Source organism: Phacochoerus africanus, chromosome 16 (assembly GCF_016906955.1).
Source record: "Phacochoerus africanus isolate WHEZ1 chromosome 16, ROS_Pafr_v1, whole genome shotgun sequence".
Lineage (NCBI taxonomy): Eukaryota > Metazoa > Chordata > Mammalia > Artiodactyla > Suidae > Phacochoerus > Phacochoerus africanus.
This window is the reverse complement of record NC_062559.1, coordinates 14,048,232-14,070,279: the sequence shown is the minus strand read 5'-3', so window position 1 is coordinate 14,070,279 and position 22,048 is coordinate 14,048,232. Positions and strand designations below refer to the sequence as shown.

Here is a 22,048-nt window from a genome sequence, read left to right as displayed (position 1 = left end):
AGAATACTGCCAAGTTGGTTTAGCCAGCGTCCACCCACCCTCCATATCTGATTTTCAGCTGCCACCAGCCCCCAGGTGATGCCTGATTCCCCCCGCCTGCCCTCAGCAAGAATCCTGTTAGGTCAGTTTGGCCAGAATCCCCCTTACCCCTGATGTTTCCTCTTAATTACGCATCCACTGACGCCAGCCCTGCTACTTTTCCTTGCAGTGCTTGAGCCCAATCTTTTCCCCTGCTGCAAAACCCTATTGAATAAAATTTGCCTTATTGTTCTTTAAGAAGCATCATGAATGATTTTAACAGTATTTTGTACCCAAATGTGTCTCTATTTGAGGCTTGCTGATTGGATTTTGTTAAAGTGTCAATTCCCAGGCCCCCTGAACCAGAAATTAGGGCAGAGGAGCAGGTGGATCTGCATTTTTGAAAGCTCTGCCGGAGGGGGGCAGGGGAGAATTCCCAAAGGAACCAAGTTCCGCACTCTTTGGAGGCATACATCCCCCTGGGAGCAGGGGCGGTTCAAGGTGAACCCCTCAGAGGCAGGAAGGGAAATTAAAGACTGTTAACATTTGTTATCTTGAAAGTAGGTCTTACTAACAATATTCAAATTGGCCTTCGAGGTGTTGTTCCCTGCACTAGCGGGGCTGCTCTGGCAGGCTGCCCAGGTGTCTTCGCTGCTTTCCTTGCAGCCTGATGCTGAGCACTGCAGTTCACACGTGGGGTTAGCATCTAGTTTTATTTAAAATCACACCACTCGTAGTAACCTAAAAGAGGCAGGCGAAGAAACCCCAGGTGTCAGACACAAGTAAAAAGGCAAGCACAAGCCGTCGCAGGTGAAACTCCTACCATACTTTGAGGCAAAAGGATGATCAGAACCGACAGTCCGATCCCCAAACACAAAACTATCGAGACGGCCATTTGAAGTGTGATTTACAACCAATAGCTAATAATAGAAAATTACTCTCCATGTGCTGGAAGTGCAGGGTGGTGGAGAGTGATCCAGAGCTTGAGAACCCTGAATCCAGAGCCAGGCATTCTCGCTTCCAGCTGTGTGGCATCTCAGCTTCTCCAAAGCACTTTGACCCCATACTAATCTTCAACCCGAGCGAAGGAGGCTGAGCCAGGGAAGTTTAAATCCTTTAGCTGTGGGATGAGCCAGGGCTCTGCCTGCAGCCTCTTCAGGAGGCCAACCCCGATGGGCAGGACCTGCTTCTACTCTGGTCCTCTAACTGAACCCAGGTTCGGCTGCTCATCGCTTCTATGGCAGTAATTTGAGAGGCAAGTGTCACTAGAAGGGAAATATGCCTTCATCAGGAAAGTTGGCAATCCCCCAAGATTCTGCTCAACCATGACAGTTTTTAAAGGGAAAATTGGCGGGGGGCGGGGGGGGTAGAATCTCAGTGACTCACTGAGGCAGGAGGTTGGGTTCTGCATCCTTCTCCATTGAGTGCTGACCCCTTTAGATGTTATCTCGCCGGCATCATCTGCCTGCAGGATTGCTCAGGGGGACTGTTGAGGGTAGAAAGCTACTCATTGTTTATGTTAAGGCCGCACCCACAGCATTTGGAAGTTCCCAGGCCGGGGACTGAATCTGAGCCCCAGCTGCGACCTACACCACAGCTGCAGCAATGCCGGATCCTTTCACCCACTGTGCAGGCCTGGGGATCAAACCCGTACCTCTGCAGTGACTGGAGCCACGGCAATCAGATTCTCCATTTTTAATTGTTAAAATTTTTATTCTTTAGATTTTCTTACTAACTTCATTCATCATCCTTTTTGTCTAGGAAAAGACCAGGTTAGACAAGGCATGGTGTGCATTCAGGAGGGCCTAAGTTAGGAGTCCGTTTCAATTGCTCAGTGATGTCATTCCTATAACCAGGTTCTTTTAAGGTTAGAGGGGAACAGAAGTGGGCACACAGGAAAGGGCAAAAGAGCTGCATTTGGTTCCAGGGCAGGCTCACTGACCTCTAGGGTCCTCCGCTCCCACAACTGTGAGCCAGGACAAACCCGAGTCTAATTGGTGGAGATGCATCATTTTGTTTTGTGAATAAAGGAACAGAGAGCACTTGCTATTATTAGAACCACTCCCTCCACCTTTTTCTCCTTAAAAACCTCTTCCCATAACCAGCTGAAAAATGGGGACTGAGGAGCAGGAAACCAGCCTCTGCATAAAAAGTTTCCCGTGTGAAAGTCCGAGTGAGGATGAGAAACCCAAGCTGTAGCATTCAAATGGGTCAGAGTCAGCTCCCGCAGCGCTGTGATGGCTGAGCTGCGGGGGTCTGTCTTGGAGCAGAAGCAGGGGAGCACGGCCAGGCCCTGAAGGGAGCCAGAGAAATGCGCCTCATTCTCCCGCAGAGCCCAGCCCAGAGCCGGGGCCGGGGCCCACATCTGCGCCGAGGCATGAGCTCGGGGGCCTGAGGCTGGATTGGGTGGTTTTCTTCCAGCTGCCCTTGCCCAAGCTAGTGGAGGGGACTTGCTAGGGTTCCCAGCTAGCTGCCAAGCAGGTATGGAGGAGAGGTAAACTGAAGTTTTGACAGCCTTTACTGGAGGGTGGGAGCTCATCTTGGGGGTGGGGGGCGGGAGGAACACCAGGGGGAGTGCCTGATGACAGGCCCTGGGAGGGGCTGGAGGCCGGAGACAAAGCCAGGTGGGGGCAGGGGGGCCCGCAGCACATGCTGCACGTGGTAATTTCAAAAGGTCAGAGGTTAATGGTACTGTGGTTTCGTTTCTAGGCGGCCTCAACGTGATGTGGAACCTCCTTCCACCTCTACCCATCCCGATGGAGCCTCGGTCACATCAGCTATGGGCCAAGCTCACAAGAGGGAGGGAGGGAGGGAGGGATCCAGCCCAGATCCCAAAGGAAATGACAGGAGACAGTGTTGTTCTCCTCCAAACCTTAACGACATTTTTAGCAAGCTGCGGGGACCGTATTGAGAGGAGAGAATGGGCCTAAGACAAGCTTCGAGATGGAGAAAGTTAAAACCATGAATTCTCTCTCAACTGAAACACATGAACACTTTTTAAACACCCTACAGAATCACTGCAGGAGCTAAATAATGCTGCTGTTTCAATGCAGAAGATGGCAAAAATTATAAATGGAAAAGTCTTGGGTTTGCTCATCTGAAGGAGGATTACCAGGTGGCAATGGGTGAAAATATGGAAGCGCCCATGACCAGGTCTCTGGGGTCTCAGCATAACTGAGCCACACACATACCCCTGTGGCCCTTCCAACGCCCAGAGAACTGGAGCCGAAGCTTCAGTACCAGTCTCCTCATGATGTTCCAAAAGGAGGTGACTGGGAGCACCCCAACACCAGACCTGCACCCCGGATCTGGACTGGAGCCCAAAGAGCCTCTGTACCAACCGTGCTAAGCAGTCTGTCAAGTATCCAGTGTCCTAGCCTGAGGTCCAGGCCTGAAATCCCACCATGAGGTTTGCGGGCAGAGGATGTGCCTCCCCGCCCCGGATGGAAGGGTAGGCCAGGGAAGGGGGTTGTCCTTCATCCCCAACCCCCACCCTGTGAGGGCATCTGCCTCCAGGTCCCACCACAGCCAGGGAGCAGAGGGCCAGGGGGTGGACACAGCCCTTGGCCTGCTTGCTCCTGCCCTCTGGCCACTCACCAGCAGAGGGCGCTGGCGGTGACTCTGTCAAACTCAAGGAGCTGAAATTGAAAGGAGAGGCGCCACCATAACAGGTCCTGGGAAATCGGAGCTACCAGGGTGGAGAGGAGCAGCATGCCTTTGTTCCCAGAAGCTTCTGTAACAAAGTTGCCAACTCTCAGGGAAAAAGAGACACACTGGCCGCCCTGACTTAAGCCCAGAGAAATAGGAACGGCAGAAACACCTAGTTAGCCGGTGGAACAGTAGAGAGGTGTCCTACTTCTACGGCAAAGCAACAGGCCAGTCTCAGAGAAGGTCAGCACCACGCCAGTGAGGTAAAGGCTGCGGCGTGGGGCCCAGGCTCAAAACGGACCCATCGCCAGGGCAAAGGGGAAAAGGATGACGCTCTGCCGCACACACATTCCAGAAAGAGACACCAGGTGGCCGCAAGAGCATCCTTTTTTTAAAAAAGAAAAAGTGAGCGAATATATACAAATACTTTCAATCTCTTCTGGGCCAACAGAGCAGCCGGACAGTGTTTCTCCTGCTTCCTGAGTGTTTCCTCCACGTCTGGAGCCTGCTCCGGCAAGAGCCAAGCGTCCTGGTATCTGGGGAACACGGGCAAAACCACTCCATGGGGCTCACATTCTGGTCCCGTCAAGGCTGGACATGGCCGAGCCCCCTGGACCGGTCTCTCCCTGAAGACTCCCCGCCCTGGCATGGGGCTGGGAGTTGGAGCATCCTGTCTTTTCCATGTTGTCTGCCGGCCCCTGCCCAGGGTAATATTGCTTCTGTGGGTGTCCCTCAGTACCAGTCCCCTCAGAACTTTATGGGCCAGAGGGTGGTCAGCTTGATCTTGCCGTCCATGGAGGCTGTGAGGCAGTCCCGCAGTCCATGGCCGTGCTCAGTCCACGGTGACCACAGGGGCTCCGGTGGCCACCCAGGCTCAAACAGCTCTCCAGAACCTTCTCATCCCCGCTCAGCTGCGGAGAGGACAGGGGAGAGAAGAGGCATCATCAGGCAACGGCTCACGGGCACATCCACCTGACCTACCTTCAGGTGGCCAAACTGCCTCGAGCCCAGGGGCTGCCACCCCAAGGTGCGGGCATGGCCAGGCACACAGGCCATCTGTCCAGAAAGTCTCAGGGCCACTGCGTGGGCCTGGGAAACACTGCATCTTCCCAAGTGAAGTGGAAAACAAGTCCCTAATCTGACTGAAAGACAATTTTCTCTGCTGCCTCTAACTTGCTGTGGGCCATGCCTCCTGCTCTCGCGAGGGTGCTCCTTCCAGCACATCCACCGCTCCTGGCTTCCCCCAGGGAACGCCAGTGGCGGCGGGAGGCCGGCACACACCCAGGGCGGTGCCGGCAGGCCCTTGATCAGGGCACAAACAGGGCCCTCCTCTGTGCCATCAGCACCCGTCGTCCAGGACTCCAGGTATGAGGGGTCGGCAGGTAATAAGGAAGGAGAACCAGGAGCAAACTATCAAGTCAGGGACATGCGATGTCTCTGAGCAAGAGATAGGAAGTGCTCAGCCTTCACAGAAAAAAATGCCTTTCAAATCATAAGTTGTTTACAGATTTTTAAAGTGGCATCTGAAAGTTATTATATCCCTTAAGTATGGAGTTCCCGTCGTGACTCAGAGGAAACACATCTGACTAGCATCCATGAGGATGCAGGTTCGATCCCTGGCCTCTCCCAGTGGGTTAAGAATCCAGTGCTGCTGTGAGCTGTAGTGTAGATTGCAGACGTGGCTCGGATCCCACGTTGCTGTGACTGTGGTGTAGGCCAGCGGCTACAGCTCCGATTTGACCTCTAGCCTGGGAACTTCCATATGCTGCAGGTGCTGCCCTAAAAAGACTAAGATTAAAAAAAAAATAAAATAAATCCCTTAAGTAATTAGATCCCTTTACTGACATTTTAAAAATGATACAGAAGAAAATCTTGCAACCCATTAATTGGTTATAGAGCAAGTCTGAATGCAAACTATGTGAACTGATTGGGACAAATGACAAAAACGCCATGATTTAAAATAAAATAATAACATATGCACACAACACACATAATCATACAGACAGCAAAGTTCAGCCCACCTGAAACTCAACTAAATCTGTACATAATAAAATTAGGCTTGTAAACAGAAAGCTTTGTACAGTATCTCCCAGTAGCAATTGCCAGAAATCACGGAGCTTTATATGAAACCATCACATTGCACTCCTTAAATATGTACAATTTTTGTCACCTGTACCTCAACAAAGCTTATGAAAGATTTTAAAAGGTATGTTTCAATAAATAAAAATAAATTTTGCAACTAATTTTTAAGGGAAGAGCAAGAGCCACCCAAATCATTATCATGCGTGGAAAAGAGGGGCCTCAGTGACAGTAAACCAGGCTTCCCGGGGCCACGCTCAAGGTCAAGTGAGTCTAGGAGGCCCCTCACCTCCCACCTCAGCAACTCCCTCCTCCTCACCCACAGGGGGCCCTGCCGGCCCCCTTGTCCTCCCACTCCTCCTCCTCCTTCAAAGGCCTTGAATCCAGAGGCAGCCCCCGCTCCCCAGCTGTCCCAGAGGCCCTGGTCCCCCTTCCCAGCTTCCTTGCTCAGGACCCTCAGCTCTGCAGCGTCTTCACTGTTGGAGCTCGTGTCTCACTCTAGTCTGAGTTCGAGCCCCAGGAAAGAGGTGGGTCACACGTCCTGTCTCCTGTGTACACTGCTCCGTGCCGAGGCCACGCCCGTCCCCAGCTGCTATCCAGAGCGCGGGCTGCCTGCTGATGGGTGAGCCAGGTGAGCGGCGCACGGAGCGCCCCCCCCCCCCAAAAAACATCTCACTCCATGCCTCTCTCCACCTGCAGAACAAACGCTGCCACCAGGCCGGGAATTAACAGTGAGGCTAAGAGCTGTACTCCCATGGAACCACAACTATGTGCTTGGGCCATGATGCAAATCCTCCTCACTCGACTGTTTCATGGCACCGGTAAAACGGGAGAGGTAGCTCATTTCACTCATTAAAAAAAAAAAAAAAAGGTTCGTGAACCAGAGGGGCTGTGATTTGAGAATTAAAATAAGCAGATACATGGAGGGACAAGGCAGAGTGGCCCACTGACATCCCAGGAGACTAATCACGCCCCCAGATTTCTGCCCCAGCCGTGGACTGAAACGTCCCCCGCCCATAGGACTTCCCATGACACAGTAAGTCTATATCAGGTTAGGGTAATGGGGACACTCACCTGTCTGGCGGCGTCCCCCTCAACCCAACCCACAGCCCTTCCCCCAGTGGATGTGTTTTGTAATTGGTATCGTTCCTGAGGAAGGGAGGCAGCAACGGGGCAGAGTCTGGTTGAAGGACAGCGATGGAGGAGCAGAGAGCCCCAGCAGGTCGCACCCGTCCCCACTCCCACCTGCCGCCAGGAGGCCGCGGCACTGTCGCCATCGGGTCAGAGGCTTCTCCACGGCCACTGGGCTGGGACAGGAGGCCCGAGCTCAGGCCTCCGGGGAGGACCCTCCCTGCCGCCCCCACACCCCCAGGCACCTTGTAGATGACGCCTCCCGTGGCAGAACACGTCAGCATGTAATTTCCTTCCGAGTCAAAAGCGAAGAGTCGCCCCCGGGGGACCTGAACCTGCTTGTAGCCGCTGTACCCGGACAGCACAAAGGGGCCCGTGGCGTCGGCGGGGAGGCTGTACTCAGACACCTTCAGGCCGCTCTTGTGGATGTTCCACTGGATGAACTGCAAGCACAGAGCACAGGCGCGCAGCGCTCTCAGCGGGGCCGCCAGGGCCCAAGTCCGGGCCGGGCGGTGCGGGGAGCCAGGGTGGCCCCGGGGAAGAGGGGTGGCCCACAGGCCTCAGAGGAGGGAGTGGGGTGAGTGCTCCAGTCCCAACTCTCCCAGCACAGTTTAAACATTCAAGGGACGAAAACCTAGACAAAGAGCCCCGTCACATCAAAACCTGACCTTGCTCTCTGGCCCGACTCCAGGAGAGGAAAGCGGGGGCCGCAGCCTTCGCTGGGATTCCCGTCTCGCCTGCAGGGGCCATGCTCCAGTGATTGTTATTATTACTGCTGTTTTTGTTATTGTTGATATGATCATTAGGGTTGGAAACCCATTAGATTTTTCTTAAAAACAGAACAAATTCCAAACATACTTCCGGTTTCTCAGCAGTGCCATCAACTGAACACGAGCAATGGAGTGCGAGCTGAGCTTCATGTACAGCAGTGTATATAGCCATTCCTCAGATAAACAGCAAGTCAAGCTTTGATTTAAAAATCTGTCCTCGGGAGTTCCCATCGTGGCACAGTAGAAACGAATCTGACTAGAAACCATGAGGTTGCAGGTTCGATCCCTGGCCTTGTTCAGTGGGCTAAGGATCCGGCGTTGCTGTGAGCTGTGGTGTAGGTCACAGACGCGTTGCCGTGGCTCTGGCATAGGCCAGCAGCTACAGCTCCGGTTCGACCTCTAGCCTGAGAACCTCCCTATGCCCCAGGTACGGCCCTAAAAACACAAAAAGACAAAAAAATTAAAAAATTAAAATCCCTCCTTGTAGTTTTCAAATGACGAATTCATTTTGTCATGACTGTCTCGAGTGGATAATAAGGGTGGAGAGCCTCAATCCCAAAGGCAAAGGAGGCTGTCCAGGAAGAGCAAGTCTGCCTCTGCCTGCCCTAACCCCCTTTCCAAGGAGCCTAATGAATCCTTCCAGAGAGAAGCTAAAAGAAGCACTTATTTTTACTTTTCCCCCAGCTTCCCTCTTACCTGCCTGTCTGTCTTTCCTTCCTCCCTCCTTCCCTCTTTCTCCCTCTCTCTTTCTTTCCTTTTTAGGGCTGTACTGGCAGCATACAAAGGTTCCCAGGCTAGGGGTTGAATCAGAACTATAGCCACTGGCCTACACCACAGCCACAGCAACACCACATCCAAGCCACAGCAACACCACATCCAAGCCACGTCTGCGACCTACTCCATAGCTCACGGCAACGCTGGATCCTTAACCCACTGAGCAAGGCCAGGGAATGAACCTGCATCCTCACGAGTGCTAGTCAGATTCCTATCTGCTGAGCAATAATGGGAATTCCCCCTTTTACATTTCTTGGCTGCTCAGGCCTATGTGCCCTGCCTCTGCAAGGCTGTCCCCTGCACCCCCGACCCCAGCCAACTCTACACATCTAAGCTGTAACCACCCAATGACCAAGCTCACTGAAGTCCAACTTGGCCCCATCAAGGGTCCCACTGAGTGGGTGGGTCAGTGAGATGAGTGATTTTGGCTCCAACCAGGAGGAAGGATGTGGGTCCTCCCCTTTCATAAGAACAGCCAACTCCCACTGGCTTATTTAAACCTCAGGAGAGCCTATGAGCCCGGTTACTATTCTCATCCCTGTGGTACAGGTGACAAAGCTGAGGTCACAGGGCTACAGTAAAAGGTGCCATGGGCATCGGGTCCCAGCCCACCGTGCGAGTCCAGTGCTCCCTAGGATCCCAGGTCCCTGAGCCAGGGGAAGGAGCTTCCCGCCCTAAATCGCTCCCACCTACCTTCCCGTCCTCGCCGATGCTGTAGACGGTGTTCTCGTCGTAGCTGAACTCCACGGAGTACACCTCCCCGCAGTGGGCCTTCCAGCTCATAGCGCACTCGTGCTGCTGCATATCTGCGGGGACGAGACGCCGCTGGGATTCCCGCCCGGGCTCGGGGGAGGCACCTGCCCACGGCCGGAGGCGCCTCTCACCCTCTGCCTGGTAGGCGGTCGCGGTGGTCGCTGCGCGTTCCCCTCCTCTGCGCCTAGTCTTCCATGAACCTGCCCTAAATGGCAGCTTCTTTCTCTGGGTCAGAAGGGGGGGTCGGGAATCCCCGGGCGGAGCCGGAGCTCATCTGGGGACCCTAGGAGGACACATGCATCCTTCCTGGGGGGGGGGGGACCTCCGTAACAGGGTGCCCTGGACAGATGTTCAGGATACAGTCCCCAGTGCCTTCCGGGCTCCAGGTCCAGGCCTGGTGCCGGGACAGCTCGCACGCACGCTGTGCCTACGCTCTCACAGGGACAGTAAAGCAGCCGCACCGAGAGGACAGGGGCGGCGTTACACTCACACGTCCTCCTGGATCTCACTCGGGCCATGAGGACTGAGCTCCGGCAGCTCAAGACGGAAGGGCTGCTCAGCTCCACCCCTCCCGCGTCCACTGACCCCGACCACAGGCCAGGCGACTATGGGGGTCCGGGAAACAGCAGGCTCCGACCAAAGTTACTTCCACCAAGCATCCTGAACTAGGGTCTTGCCACAGTCTCTACTGCAGGTGGCAAAAGCCCACCCCTCCTCCCGGGACCCCTGAGCAGGGGACCGGGACCAGCGAGCCCACTTGCTCACCGAACAGCCGGATGACGCCGTCGGCCGCCCCCGTGACCAGCAGGTTTCCATTGTGATTGAAGGCTGTGCAGTTGATGGCAATGGGCTCCGGATCCAGGGAGAACTGGAGCTAGAGAAAGACCGACGAAACGTAAAAATGTAAGCCAATGATAAACCAAGTTTCAAGGCAGATTCTGCCTGGAAGGCGGAAGGAGACCAAGCCCAGGGAGCGCACAGCAGCGCAGAAGTAGCAGCAGTAATTTCCCACTGTTCAACTGTGAAGGCGTGTAAGGGCTCATTTTCTGGCTCTTCTCATTATTCCACACCTTCTTTTCTAGGTACTCGATATTTAATTAAAAACTGGAAAATCATAAGTAAACCTAAAATTACAAATCATGCTGAGTCCCATAAGCAGAAAATAACCAGATTAAAAAGGACCTAACCAGACCGGCTCGTGGAGCTGCTGGAGGACGGATGTCTGCCAGATGGAGTGGGCTAAGAACCCTCTCGAGCGGGATAGAGCGTGCAGGAAGGGCGTGTGGCTGCCGGATGAGGCGGCAGGGGGCACCAGGAGACTGAAGCAGAGAGGGGCAGACCGGGCAGGGCTTGGGCATGTGGATGGGAATCGGGGAGGAGCGCGACGCGCTATGGTGTCTGCGCATCACCCCCGACACCCGCCCCGCATCAGTGGGGAGGAGGGGTGGGTGGCGCCATGGTGGGACGTCCTGCAGCTGCACACCCGAGGGCTGCTAGAGGGTGTGTCCCCGGAAATGCAGAGAAGTGGTCAGACTGGAAACAGGTTTTGGAGGAACACGGACAACGTCTGCTCAGGGCTGACTGTGCAGGGTGAGAAGGGCAGCTCCAGAAAGTCTCCAGGTTTCCAAGTGGGATGCAACTGCCAAGATGAGGAAGCTAGAGAGGAAGCACCACCTGGCAGGGTAGGCAGGATCCACGGTGGTCCCGACCAGCTGGAGGGACCTGCGAGCCAGTGATTGGGAACAGACACCCTTTCTACAGGCAGGCATGGAAGGGTACAAGGGGACACCCGGGACAGAGCCACCTACAACCTAGAGACTCTTCAAGTGCCCGGTACCAGCAGGAAACAAGCTGCTCCATGTGAGGGCCACACCACTTCTGAACATCCGCTGAGTTTACCAGGAACACCATTGTCTTTTAAGCAGCTAAGTGTAAAGGGCATTTAAGTGCTCAGGATCCAGGGCCAGAGCTGTGAGCATCAGTTACTGCTCTGGGTGGGAACTCGGCCTCCGCTCCTGGGGAAAGGTGAGCCACTGGCCCGTGAGCAAACATTCCCATGGCAGTTACGTCTTAAGAATATGCCTGAGGGAGTTCTCACTGTGGCATCTCTAGAGCACCAAGGACGCAGGTTTGATCCCCAGCACAGTGGGTTAAAGGATCTGGCATTCAGGGTTCCCATCGTAGCACAGCAGAAAGGAATCTGACTAGGAGGACGAAGGTTCGATCCCTGGCCTTGCTCAGTGGGTTAAGGATCTGGCATTGCCATGAGCTATGGTTGCAAAACGCGACTCAGATCCTGCATTGCTGTGGCTGTGGTGTAGACCAGCAGCTACAGCTCTGATTCAGTTCCTAGGCTGGGAACCTCCATAGGCCATGGGTGTGGCCCTGAAAAAGACAGACAGACAGACAGACAGAAAAAAGAAAGAAAAAACAAGGATCTGGCGCTGCCACAGCTATGGCGGAGTTCGCACCTGCAGCTCAAGGTCTGATCCCTAGCCTGGGAACTATGCCTATGCCATGGGGCAGTCGTAAAAGAAAAAAAGAACACGTGTGTATCCTCAACTGCTTCTAGCTGCTGCGTAATGTTTTGTTTTTGTTTTTTATAGTAGGTCTTGGTTATTATATATATATTAGTGTGTATCTGTTAATCCTTTTTTTTAAATTGCTACTTCTCCAATACAATTTTTTTTTCTACTGTATAGCATGGTGACCCAGTTACACATACATGTATACATTCTTTTTTCTCCCATTATTATGCTCCATCATAAGTGACTAGACATAGTTTTCAGTGCTACACAGCAGGATCTCATTGCTAATCCATTCTGAAAGCAAGAGTTTGCCTTAACCCCAAGCTCCCAGTCCATCCCACTTCCTCCCGCTGCTGCTGTAATTTGTATGCAGTTCTAAGCTAAGAGGGAGTCAGGAGACTCTAGTCATTTCTTGAGAAATAGCCTCCCTGAATGCTTAATACTAAGTGAAAGAAGCCAATCCAAAAGGCTCTCTGATTCCAACCACATGAAATTCTGGAAAAAGCAAAATTATGGAGATAGCATAGAGACTCACAGTTGTCAAGAAAATAAACTTGAAATGGCTTAAGACTTAAACATAAGACAAGACATCATCAAACTCCTAGAAGAGAACACAGGCAAAACATTCTCTGACATCAATCATACAAATGTTTTCTTAGGTCAGTCTCCCAAGGCAACAGAAATAAAAACAAAACTAACCAAGGGGACCTAATCAAACTGACAAGCTTTTGCACAGCAAAGGAAACTGTAAAAAAAATAAAAATAAAAAGACAACCTATGGAATGAGAGAAATTAGTTTTCTCTCAGAATGGCTGTTAACAATAAGTCAACAAATCACAAATGCTGGAGAGGGTGTGGAGAAAAGTGTACCCACCTTCACTGTTGGTGGGAATGTAAATTGGTACAACCACTATGAAGATACCTCAGAAAACTAAATATAGAGCTACCATATGACCCGGCAATCCCACTCCTGGGCATATATCCAGACAAAACTTTCATTGAAAAAGATACATGCACCCCTATGTTCAATGCAGTGCTATTCACAATAGCCAAGACATGGAAACAAGCTAAATGTCCATCGACAGATGAATGGATTAAGAAGACGTGGTATATACACGCAATGGAATACTACTCACCCAGAAAAAAAAAAAACCAAAATAATGCCACTTGCAGCAACATGGATGGAACTATAATGGTGGGTACATGTCATTACACATTTGTCCGAACCCAGAGAATGTAGAACACTAAGACTGGACCCTAAGCTATGGACTTGGGTGATTATGACGTGTCACTGCAGGTACATCAGTCATAACCAATGTCCCACTCTGAGTGGATGCAGATGGCGGGGGAGGCTGTGTGCGTGTGTGGGAATATGGGGAAATCTCTGTACCTTCCTCTCAATTTTACTGTGAGCCTAAAGCTCCTCAAAAAATTATCTAATATTAAAAAACAAATTAAAAATTTTAAATATTTAAATAGGCCAAAAGGCCAGGCCCACTAGGAGGTTCCATGAATTTTAAGTTTGTGGCATGATTCTGAACAACTTTAATCACTGAACAATCTGCCCAAATGGAGTATTACTACTTTCTAACACACTTAAGCTTTGAAATTTCCTCACACATCAAGCTGGAAGGAGCCCAAAGCAAAGAGGGAAGAGCTCTCAGAAACAGAGGGCAGTGTGAGCTGCACGCCCCCTACCCCCCCCACACCACCCCAAGAGTGTGACCAGCCCCAGGAGACCACGGGGCAGGCTCGCACCTGCTGCTTCATGGTTTTCGTGTCCCACAGCAGCAGCTTCCAGGAACCTGATTAGTGCCCTTGCTGCCGATGTCTGGGGCTGACAAGTCCATCTGGGCGGTGAGGCTCGGAGCTGCAGCTGAACAGACGAAAGAGGCCCCGCTGGGGCTACATGCGAGAGACAGGATCCTGCAACGCATGTGGCGCTGGGTCAGCACTCCGGCCACCCACAGTGGAGGGAGAAAGCTGGGCTCCAAGGCTCTGCCAAGGCCAAGGCCGAGACCGACCCTGCCCCCACCCCAGCACAGTGTCGGGGGAGTGGCCTCCAGCTCACCGGGGCATGTCGTCATTGATGTTGATCACACAGAGGTTCTTCTTGGCTCCGTGTCATAGAGGCGCACCGTGCCCATCCCGCTGCCCAGCAGGAGCTGGAATGACAAGGGGCAGGAGCAAAGGACAGCGTGCGGTCAGGCTGCTCAGGGAGGCCCAACCGGGGGTGAGGCCCACCCCTGTGAGGTCCAGGCAGGCTGCAAGGGGTGAGGCCTGCCTCCACTTTTCCAGCTAGTTCAGGGGAAATCCAGCTAAAATAGACCTCGATTAAAAATTAAAAGTCATCAAAGGTGACCTTGAACAGAAGCAAAACCACAAAAGCAATCTGTGGCATAGGGGAGGTATCGCCTCAGGCAGAGCTGGAATAAGACCCCGATGCCCTCCCCTCCCCAGCCGCCAGTTTAAAGCCCAGCTGTACAGTCCCGCCCTCTGGCTCCTGATCTGCCACTACCACCTCTCTGGACCCTGGCCCTGGCTTGTCACCAGACTGGGTGACAGCTCCATTTGCCTGTTCTGGGGGCAGCTCTGACTCTCAGACATTAAAGGACTCCAGATAAAAATAGAGGAGGCAGAATTCCCACTGTGGCACAGCAGAAGCAATCCAACTAGGAACCATGAGGTCAAGGGTTCATCCCTGGCCTCGGTCAGTGGGCTGGTGATCCAGTGTTGCTGTGAGCTGTGGTGTAGGTCACAGATGTGGCTCCGTTGATGTGGCTGTGGGAATAGGACAGCAGCTATAGCTCCCATTCGACTCCTAGCCTGGGAACCTCCTATGCTGCTAGTGCAGCCCTAAAAAAAAAAAAAAAAAGCCAAAAAAATAATAAAAAAAAAAATAGAGGAGGCTATCCCGCCTTCAGGAATTTGTGAGTCATTTGGTGAAAACTTCAAAGACAGTAACAAGATCCACCAGAAAAAAGCACCAGAAACAGGCCTGAGGGTGTCCCCCAGGAACCTTACCTAGAATTCGGTCTCAACATTCACTCAGCAAATTGACACTGATAAGCCTCGAGATCCTAGTACATGAGGATAATTCCTGCGGTTGCCAACAATTTAAAAAAAAAGGTTTGCTCCTTGGGCTGCCAAGGTGACCCCCTCCAAAATGGAAAGAAGTCGGGGGGGGGGGAGAGATAAATTAACTTTATGTCCGTAATTCCAAATTCTATCTCCAGTATTGAAGTCCAGAGGAAAAAGCACACAGTGCTAAGCCCACTGTGTGAGGCCTGTGGGAACCACAGAATAGGACACGCTGCCTCCAGCCTGGTGAGGAGGGGTCTGAGCAGGAGGAGGGAGCAGCTGAAAACTGGGAGGAAGCCAGCCTCGCCCTGGGAGACCAAAGGGAGCCAGACGGGCACACGCAGGAGGAAGGCCTCCACCACCTGACAGGATGCAAATCTAGTTCCACTGCGATCTAATTCCAGTGCTTGTTACTGCGGTAACCTCCAGACAGGAGCAGGCACGGACAGGCCTGGACACGTGTGCTCCCTGAATTCCCAGTAAGAGCGAGAAGGGAGGGTCTGGGCTTGGTCACCTCGTCCAAGCCCGTGGTGTTGGTGCCAACGGGGAGAGCCCCGGAGAGTTCTTCACGGAGACAGCAGGGCCAGCCACGAGGCAAGGGAACTCACCAGCACTGTCCCGCTTGGTGGCCCACTCTAAAGAAAGCAGCGGCGACTTGGAAATGGAAGATGCCTTGGTCTGCATGATGGGGTTGAAGGACCACACTTTAATGACCCCGTCGACATCCAAGCTGGCGACCCTCCTCCCGGAGCAGTCCACTCTAAGATGAGGAGAAGAGGGACGCTGTTAGCATCCTTGCTTCAGTCCACCATCCTCTTCAGCTGATGCCACAAGACTGCTTTTCTTCTGACTTGCCTACTGTTTTATAAAGAATCCCCAAATGCCTATACTACAAGGATGGGCACGGGCTATTTCTATAACATTCATTCATCTGCCTGAGAAACTAGAAGCACGGTTGTTGGGTGCAGAGCCCTTGTGGGCAAGATGCACATGGCCCCGCCCTGGGCATGCGCAGTCTCTGGAGACTAAGCGCCTCCTCCATCACGCTCCGGAGCCCATCACGGCCATCAGAGCAAGGGTTCACCTCCGCCTCGGGCTTTACACTCCGTGAGGATCAGAAGGAGCGTAGAGGGTGGACTGGGCGAACCACGGCTCTCATGCAGGACCCCCGATGGCCGCCGCCCGGCCCTCCTCTGACAGTTCAGGGGTAACTCAGTCTCACCCCACGGGAACCTTTCCACCACCCCCGCATCCGTTCTCCCCCCACTGTCCAGCCTGCCACACCTCCCTGGGGGGCCAGCCCCCCAGCAGCATCTCCCTGAGGGCCCTGGCCCTGAGCCCACCTGCAGTGCATGATGGAGGAGTGGTGCTCCCCGTACTCCTTCCCTGCCCCAGCACGATGAAACGGCTGCTCGGGTCGGACAACCCCCACCCTCGGGGGCCTGCCGTGGGACCGAGTCAGCGACTCCAGCGCCTCCATGTGGGGCTTCCGGCAGGGCTCTACTTCGGGGCCACCAGCTTTCAGGCTTCTTCTCCGCACACTGTGCCAAGCAAAGCGGGGACCAGTCAGCTGGGAGGGGTCTTGCGGGATGTGGAGGACGCCACGGCCCTGGGGGAGGATCTCGGCAGTCTCGGGGTCTCGCAGAAGAGCTCTGAACTGCGAAAGCAGCACCCCGCTGGCCCTGGCAGAGGCAGTGCCTGCTCCTGCAAGGCCCGTCAATGCCCCTTCCTACAGACCCAGCTGAGGGCAGGTGGCTGCAGGCTCCTGGTCACAGCTGATATGGAAGCAGGACACCCACCACCTTGACAGACCAGGCCAATGATGACAAGAATCTGTTAGTGGTGCCCCACGGCCTGCCAGGCACTGTGTGAGCACAACGGACTGTCTCATTTAATCTCCCCTAAATCTCCTGTGACCCTATTATTAACTGTTTTACAGCTGTGCAAGCTAAGACTGAAAGTTGAAGTTAAATAACTTGCCTAAGGTCAAGGGCTGGCCCCAGGGTAGGACATGGATTCAGGGGCAGGTCAAGTCGGAGGTAAGCCTGGCCCTTCACCAGTACGCTGCCATGCTACCCCCCACCCCCCCCACCCCGGGGAAGGGTGTACCAAGAGATGGGGCCACTGGCCAGGCACAAAGATAGACGCATGGACGGCAGCGGAGCCAGAGCACCACGGGCACCAGCAGCCCACACCCTGCTGCCCAAAAGGTGGGCTGCAGCTGCCATCTCAGCCACCAAGGTCACAACCTGCTCACCCAGACATAACCCAGGCCTGGGGGCATCAGTCAGGGTGCCCTCTACCACCCCCTGGCTCCTGAGGCTCCTCTAAATGCTCATCCCAGAAAGAGTAGCTCTACAGCAAATAAATAAATAAATAAAAATAATAAAAAAATAACAGAGGAACAAAGACTTCTGAGCTCAGAAAGGTGCTTAACGGGAGTGGCTGAGCTCAGGTGTTCCTTTCATCCTACAGCAAAGAATAGAAAAGATTTGAGATTGAAACCTTAATACTCTGAATCATTTTTGGCTGCTAACACCAAAAATGCCTTTAGGCAAATAGTCCCAATTGAGAGATAAATGGTCACTATGGTGACTTCTGCAGTAAATCCCTTGGGCTTTTGCCTTCAATCCCAAATATTTGACTAGAAGTAGAAGCAGCTCATACTGCCAGGAAGAGCAGACCCCAGCCCATATTCACTAGTGAGGGGAGTCCCTGAACTCAGCGTGTGGGCACCTGGCCCTCGGGACAGCGACTCCAGCAGGAGAAGGCAGGAGAAAGGGATGTTGTGATTGAGCAAGTCGGTGATGCTGGGTTAAACCAAGGCAAACAGGTCTCTCTCCCCCCGACTGTGAGGGCCTGTGACATGCTGACATGCCCCGTACACCGTTAACTACGCCAAGGACAGAGCATGCAAGAGGTCCCTAGCCAGTCATTCAGAGCCCACCTCTGGGAACATTTTCAGAGGCCAGCATCTTATGGGCCTTGTTTAGGTGAACACTACATCAGGAAGAGGGGCCGCTGGAGAGCCAGGTTGTTTTGGAACAAAACAACCAAAGTGCAAGTAATTAAACCTAGTTAGGCAAAACCACACTCTACACAGCGGAAGAAATCAAGAGAGCTAAGAGCTGGCCCCGCACCCACCCCCCTTTTTCCACGGCCCCCCACCATGTAGTTCGTGCTTGTCCCCATAGGTGTTCCTGAGAGGCCGAGGCCAAGCCGTACCTGCAACGTCATGGAGAGGAGCTCCTTCCGCTCCTTGCCGTGGTCCTGCAGGCGCCGCTGCCGGTGCTGAGACCAGCCGGACTCCCCAGCGGCCAGCCCGCTGAAGGGGCTCTTCCCATCCTTGGGTGCGCTCGCTGGCTCCCTGCCCTTGGTGGCCTGGAGGGCAAGACATCAGGCTGTGAAAAGCCTCTTCCCACCTGTGCCCAGGCTGGGACGCCGGAGCCAGGAAGTGGCCTCTACCCTTACTCAAGGGAAGGTCCCTCCCTGGCCATGCTGAGCGGGTAGTTAAAATGTTCCCATCTCAGCCCATGAGCAAAGTCAAGGGTGAAATATAAGCAGCTGGACCTCCTCCTTCCTGATCCTCCCTCCCCATCCTGGAGGCTAAGTCCCCAGCTCTCCTCCACCTGCCACATCGCCACCTGCAGGCGGATATGCATAGACCTTCCTTGATCTCATCAGAACAACCAACTTGCATTTATTTAGTTTAGTTAGCACTTATTAGGCGATGATTATGAGGCAGATCAGGCCTTATGCTGGGTATTACGAACATTTACAAGCAACTACATGTTTGGGTGATACAGAAAAAAATTTATACAAAATACAGTCCCCCCTTCGGAGAGAAAAAGGAAGACAATACCCTCTCCTGTTTTGGGCCAAGTGCATGACTAAGCCAGCCAATATTAACAAGTATGGAGGTATTTGGAAATGATTACTAGGCAACCAGGGAGGATTAACAGAAACTGTTGGGAACTCAAGGACTTCTGAGCAAGATAAACTGGACAGGAGAGAAACTGGCATCTCTGGCTCCTTTTCATAGGCAGAGAGAGTCAGCCAAGGTTACAGGAACTGAGTAAGCCCCACCCCACCCTGAGGCTGAAGGTTCCTAATCAAGAGTTTTTTAAAAAGGAGCAGCCACGGACTTCCTGATATGGTGCAACAAGATTGGAGGCATCTTGGGAGCACTAAGACACAGGTTCCATTCCCAGCCTGCAACAGTGAGTTAGGGATCCAGCGTTGGTGTGACTTAGGTTGCAACTGTGGCTTAGACCTGATCCCTGGCCTGAGAACTACATATGTGGCGGGGTAGCCAAAAAAAAAAAGGGGGGAGCTGCCACCTCATTGCTTTTCCAGATGATCTGGCTGGGATCTCTTTTCTGACCTTATTCCCACAAATTGTATTCCCACAATTATACCCCACCTTCTTCCCTCCCCCACCCCACTCTGAGCAAAGAGATACAGATGCAGACAACCACTCAGGTTTGAGACCAGTTTCTCAAGTCATCTGTTCAAAGACCTAAGTAAAGAGAATAAACTCAACTAAAGTCTATGTGTGGCTTTCTAGTTCTTCAACCTGTTATTTTTTTTATGTTAACACGAAGCAACTTAAAATGATTACCAGAGATTCCGTGGGGACCCCGGAGTCATATGACCAGTTAAGAAAAGGAAGTTTTAAAGGCTATTAATTTACCTGGCACCTTACTGTGGCTGACTTACACAGTACTGGTCATTTTTGTTCCTCTGACTGAGGCGACCTCCAAGGGTATCTACTTGTGCTTGTAAGAGATGTTTCTTTTGGAGAGAGTATTTGATTCTCTGAATTCTGACTTATTTGAGGGAAAAGTAAAGTTCTTAGTCAAGATAAAAAAAGATAACCTAAGACGGAAAACCAATAACAATAACAATATCAATTACTCCTTGAGTGTTCACCATACACAAAGCCGCAAGGCACTATGCTAAGAACCTTGCAAACATTCCCTTAAAGAAGAGGCATTATTTTAACATGGGGAGTAGAGGCATAGTGAGGTTAAGTTACTCGCTCTACACAGGGAGAACTCGACAGATTTAGAATTCACACCCAGATCTGACAGTGGTTTAACTTTCTGAGACGCCTGAGAAAGCAAAACCATGATGGGAGCACATGGAAGAAAGTGACACTGAATAGAAAATATAAGAAAAAAATGTCACAATGCTGGAGCTAAATAACAACCAATGTAAGGCCCTTCTCTCCATGCTTCTAGCCATTCTTTCTTTTCTTTTTTTTTTTAGTGCCCCAACCACAGCATATGGAAGTTCCCAGGCTAGGGGTCAAATCAGAGCTGCAGCCACCAGCCTATACCACAGCCACAGCCACGCCAGATCCAAGCCACATCTGTGACCTACACCACGGCTCATGGCAATACCAGATCCTTAACCTACTGAACAAAGCCAGGGATCGAACCTGAGTCCTCATGGATGCTAGTCAGATTTGTTTCCACCGAGCCGCAACAGGAACTCCCTGGCCATTCTTGAGAAGTATCTCATGGTCCATGGGATAATGTACAGGTTCCGCAGTTTTAAAAGTGCAAGATGACTTCTCTTACTTTCCCAAAGGTCAGAGGTGGTCTTGAAGTAACCATGGTCTCTCACATAGACCCAAGAAGCAGGGGAGGAAGGCGGTTCACTCCCTAGGATGTGATCCAACTGTGCCAACCTTCATTATACACACGAACTCCTCCCCGTATCTACTGATCCAGAGGGCAAACTGCTCAGACTGAAGAATTTCACAGAGGAGGCTATTCTTATATCAGACGAAAGAGACTTTAAGTCAAGACTCTAATAAGAGACAAGGCACTATATAATGATAACGGGGTCACTCCAACAAGAGGATAGAACATTTGTAAATATTTGTGCACCTGACATCAGACCACTTCATTATATAAAACAAATATTAACCAACCTGAAGGGAGAAATAGGCAGCAATGCCAATAATAGTAAAGGACCTCAATAACCGAATTTCACCAATGGATAGATCACCCAGACACAAAATCACTAGGCAAACATTGAGCTTAAAATGCACATTAGGCCACACGGGCTTTTACAGAACATTCCATCCAAAAGCAGCAGCATACCTTTCTTCTCAAGCACACATGGAACATTCTCCAGGATAGATCATATGTTACACCACAAAACAAGTCAATACACTGAAGGAGACTGAAATCATATCAAGCATCACAATGGATGAAACAATTACAAGAAGAAAATTTAAAAATTCATAAATATGTGGCGATTAAACATCATGCTCCTGAACAACCAATGGGTCAAAGAAAAGAGAAATAAAAATCTTGAGACAAATAAAAGTTGAAACACAATATACTAAAACTGGGAGTTCCCATCATGGCTCAGCGGTTAACAAACCCGACTAGGATCCATGAGGATGCGGGTTCTACCCCTGGCCTTGATCAGTGGGTTAAGGATCCAGTGTTGCTGTGGCTGTGGTGTAGGCTGGCAGCTATAGCTCCAATTTGACCCCTATCCTGGGAACCTCCATATGCTGCGAGTGTGGCCCTAAAAAGCAAAAACGGACAAACGAAAACAAAAAAAACCAATATGCTAAAACGTATGGGATTGCAGCAAAAGCAATTCTAAGAGGGAAGTCTATAATAATAAACACCTATATTAAGAAGAAAGAAAGGTGTAAACCAAACTTTACACCTCAAGGAACTAAAAAAATAAGAAGAAATGAAGCCCAAAGTTAGTAGAAGGAAGGAAATAATAATGAGCACAGTGGGAAATAATGAAATAGACACTAAAAAGACAGTATAAATGATCAATGAAACTACTGATCAATGAAGCCAATTTTCTGAAAAGTTAAACAAAATAGGCCTTCAGCTAGATTTACCAAGAAAAAAAGAAAGAGGATTCAAATAAATAAAACTAGAAATGAAGAATTCCAAAACATATCTCCAAAAGCTCTAACATTTTGACATAAAAGACAAAAGAACTGGCAGCAGAGACCATGTTTTCTGGACCTCAAAGGTGACTCTGGGAACTCCACAGCTAGCTATGAAAATAGTGCTGAGAGTAAGAGGAAGATCAGTTTCCTGGGTTGATGGCTGTTTTCCAAAATAATGGGATCCTGGAGTTCCCCTACGGCACAGCAGGTTAAGGATCCAGTGTTGTCACTGCTGTGGTGGGGGTTGAATCCCCGGTCTAAGAACTTCCACATGCCAAAAAAAAAAAAGATAAACCTGAGAACATTCTTTAAAAAAAAAAAAAAAAGAT

The 22,048-nt window shown here is 51.5% G+C and overlaps 2 protein-coding genes across 2 annotated transcripts in view; both read right to left on the bottom strand.

Moving 5' to 3' along the window:
* The window catches only part of LOC125117312 (WD repeat-containing protein 91-like), a 26,554-nt gene extending 22,205 nt beyond the window's left edge, over positions 1 to 4,349 (bottom strand). The window contains exons 1-3 of the mRNA XM_047763115.1: positions 4,240 to 4,349; positions 3,512 to 3,656; positions 2,090 to 2,488 (exon numbers count right to left, since the gene is read on the bottom strand). Of these exons, the coding sequence (XP_047619071.1) occupies positions 2,090 to 2,488; positions 3,512 to 3,656; positions 4,240 to 4,349 (654 nt within the window). The remainder of the gene's footprint in view (positions 1 to 2,089; positions 2,489 to 3,511; positions 3,657 to 4,239) is intronic.
* A 64-nt stretch (positions 4,350 to 4,413) lies between these two features.
* The window catches only part of WDR91 (WD repeat domain 91), a 30,911-nt gene continuing 13,276 nt past the window's right edge, over positions 4,414 to 22,048 (bottom strand). Inside the window, 13 exon segments of the mRNA XM_047763114.1 lie at positions 4,414 to 4,478; positions 4,481 to 4,577; positions 7,122 to 7,319; positions 9,114 to 9,226; positions 9,939 to 10,047; positions 13,460 to 13,497; positions 13,500 to 13,627; positions 13,773 to 13,818; positions 13,821 to 13,904; positions 15,391 to 15,542; positions 16,126 to 16,301; positions 16,303 to 16,323; positions 18,008 to 18,163. Of these exon segments, the coding sequence (XP_047619070.1) occupies positions 4,414 to 4,478; positions 4,481 to 4,577; positions 7,122 to 7,319; positions 9,114 to 9,226; positions 9,939 to 10,047; positions 13,460 to 13,497; positions 13,500 to 13,627; positions 13,773 to 13,818; positions 13,821 to 13,904; positions 15,391 to 15,542; positions 16,126 to 16,301; positions 16,303 to 16,323; positions 18,008 to 18,163 (1,383 nt within the window).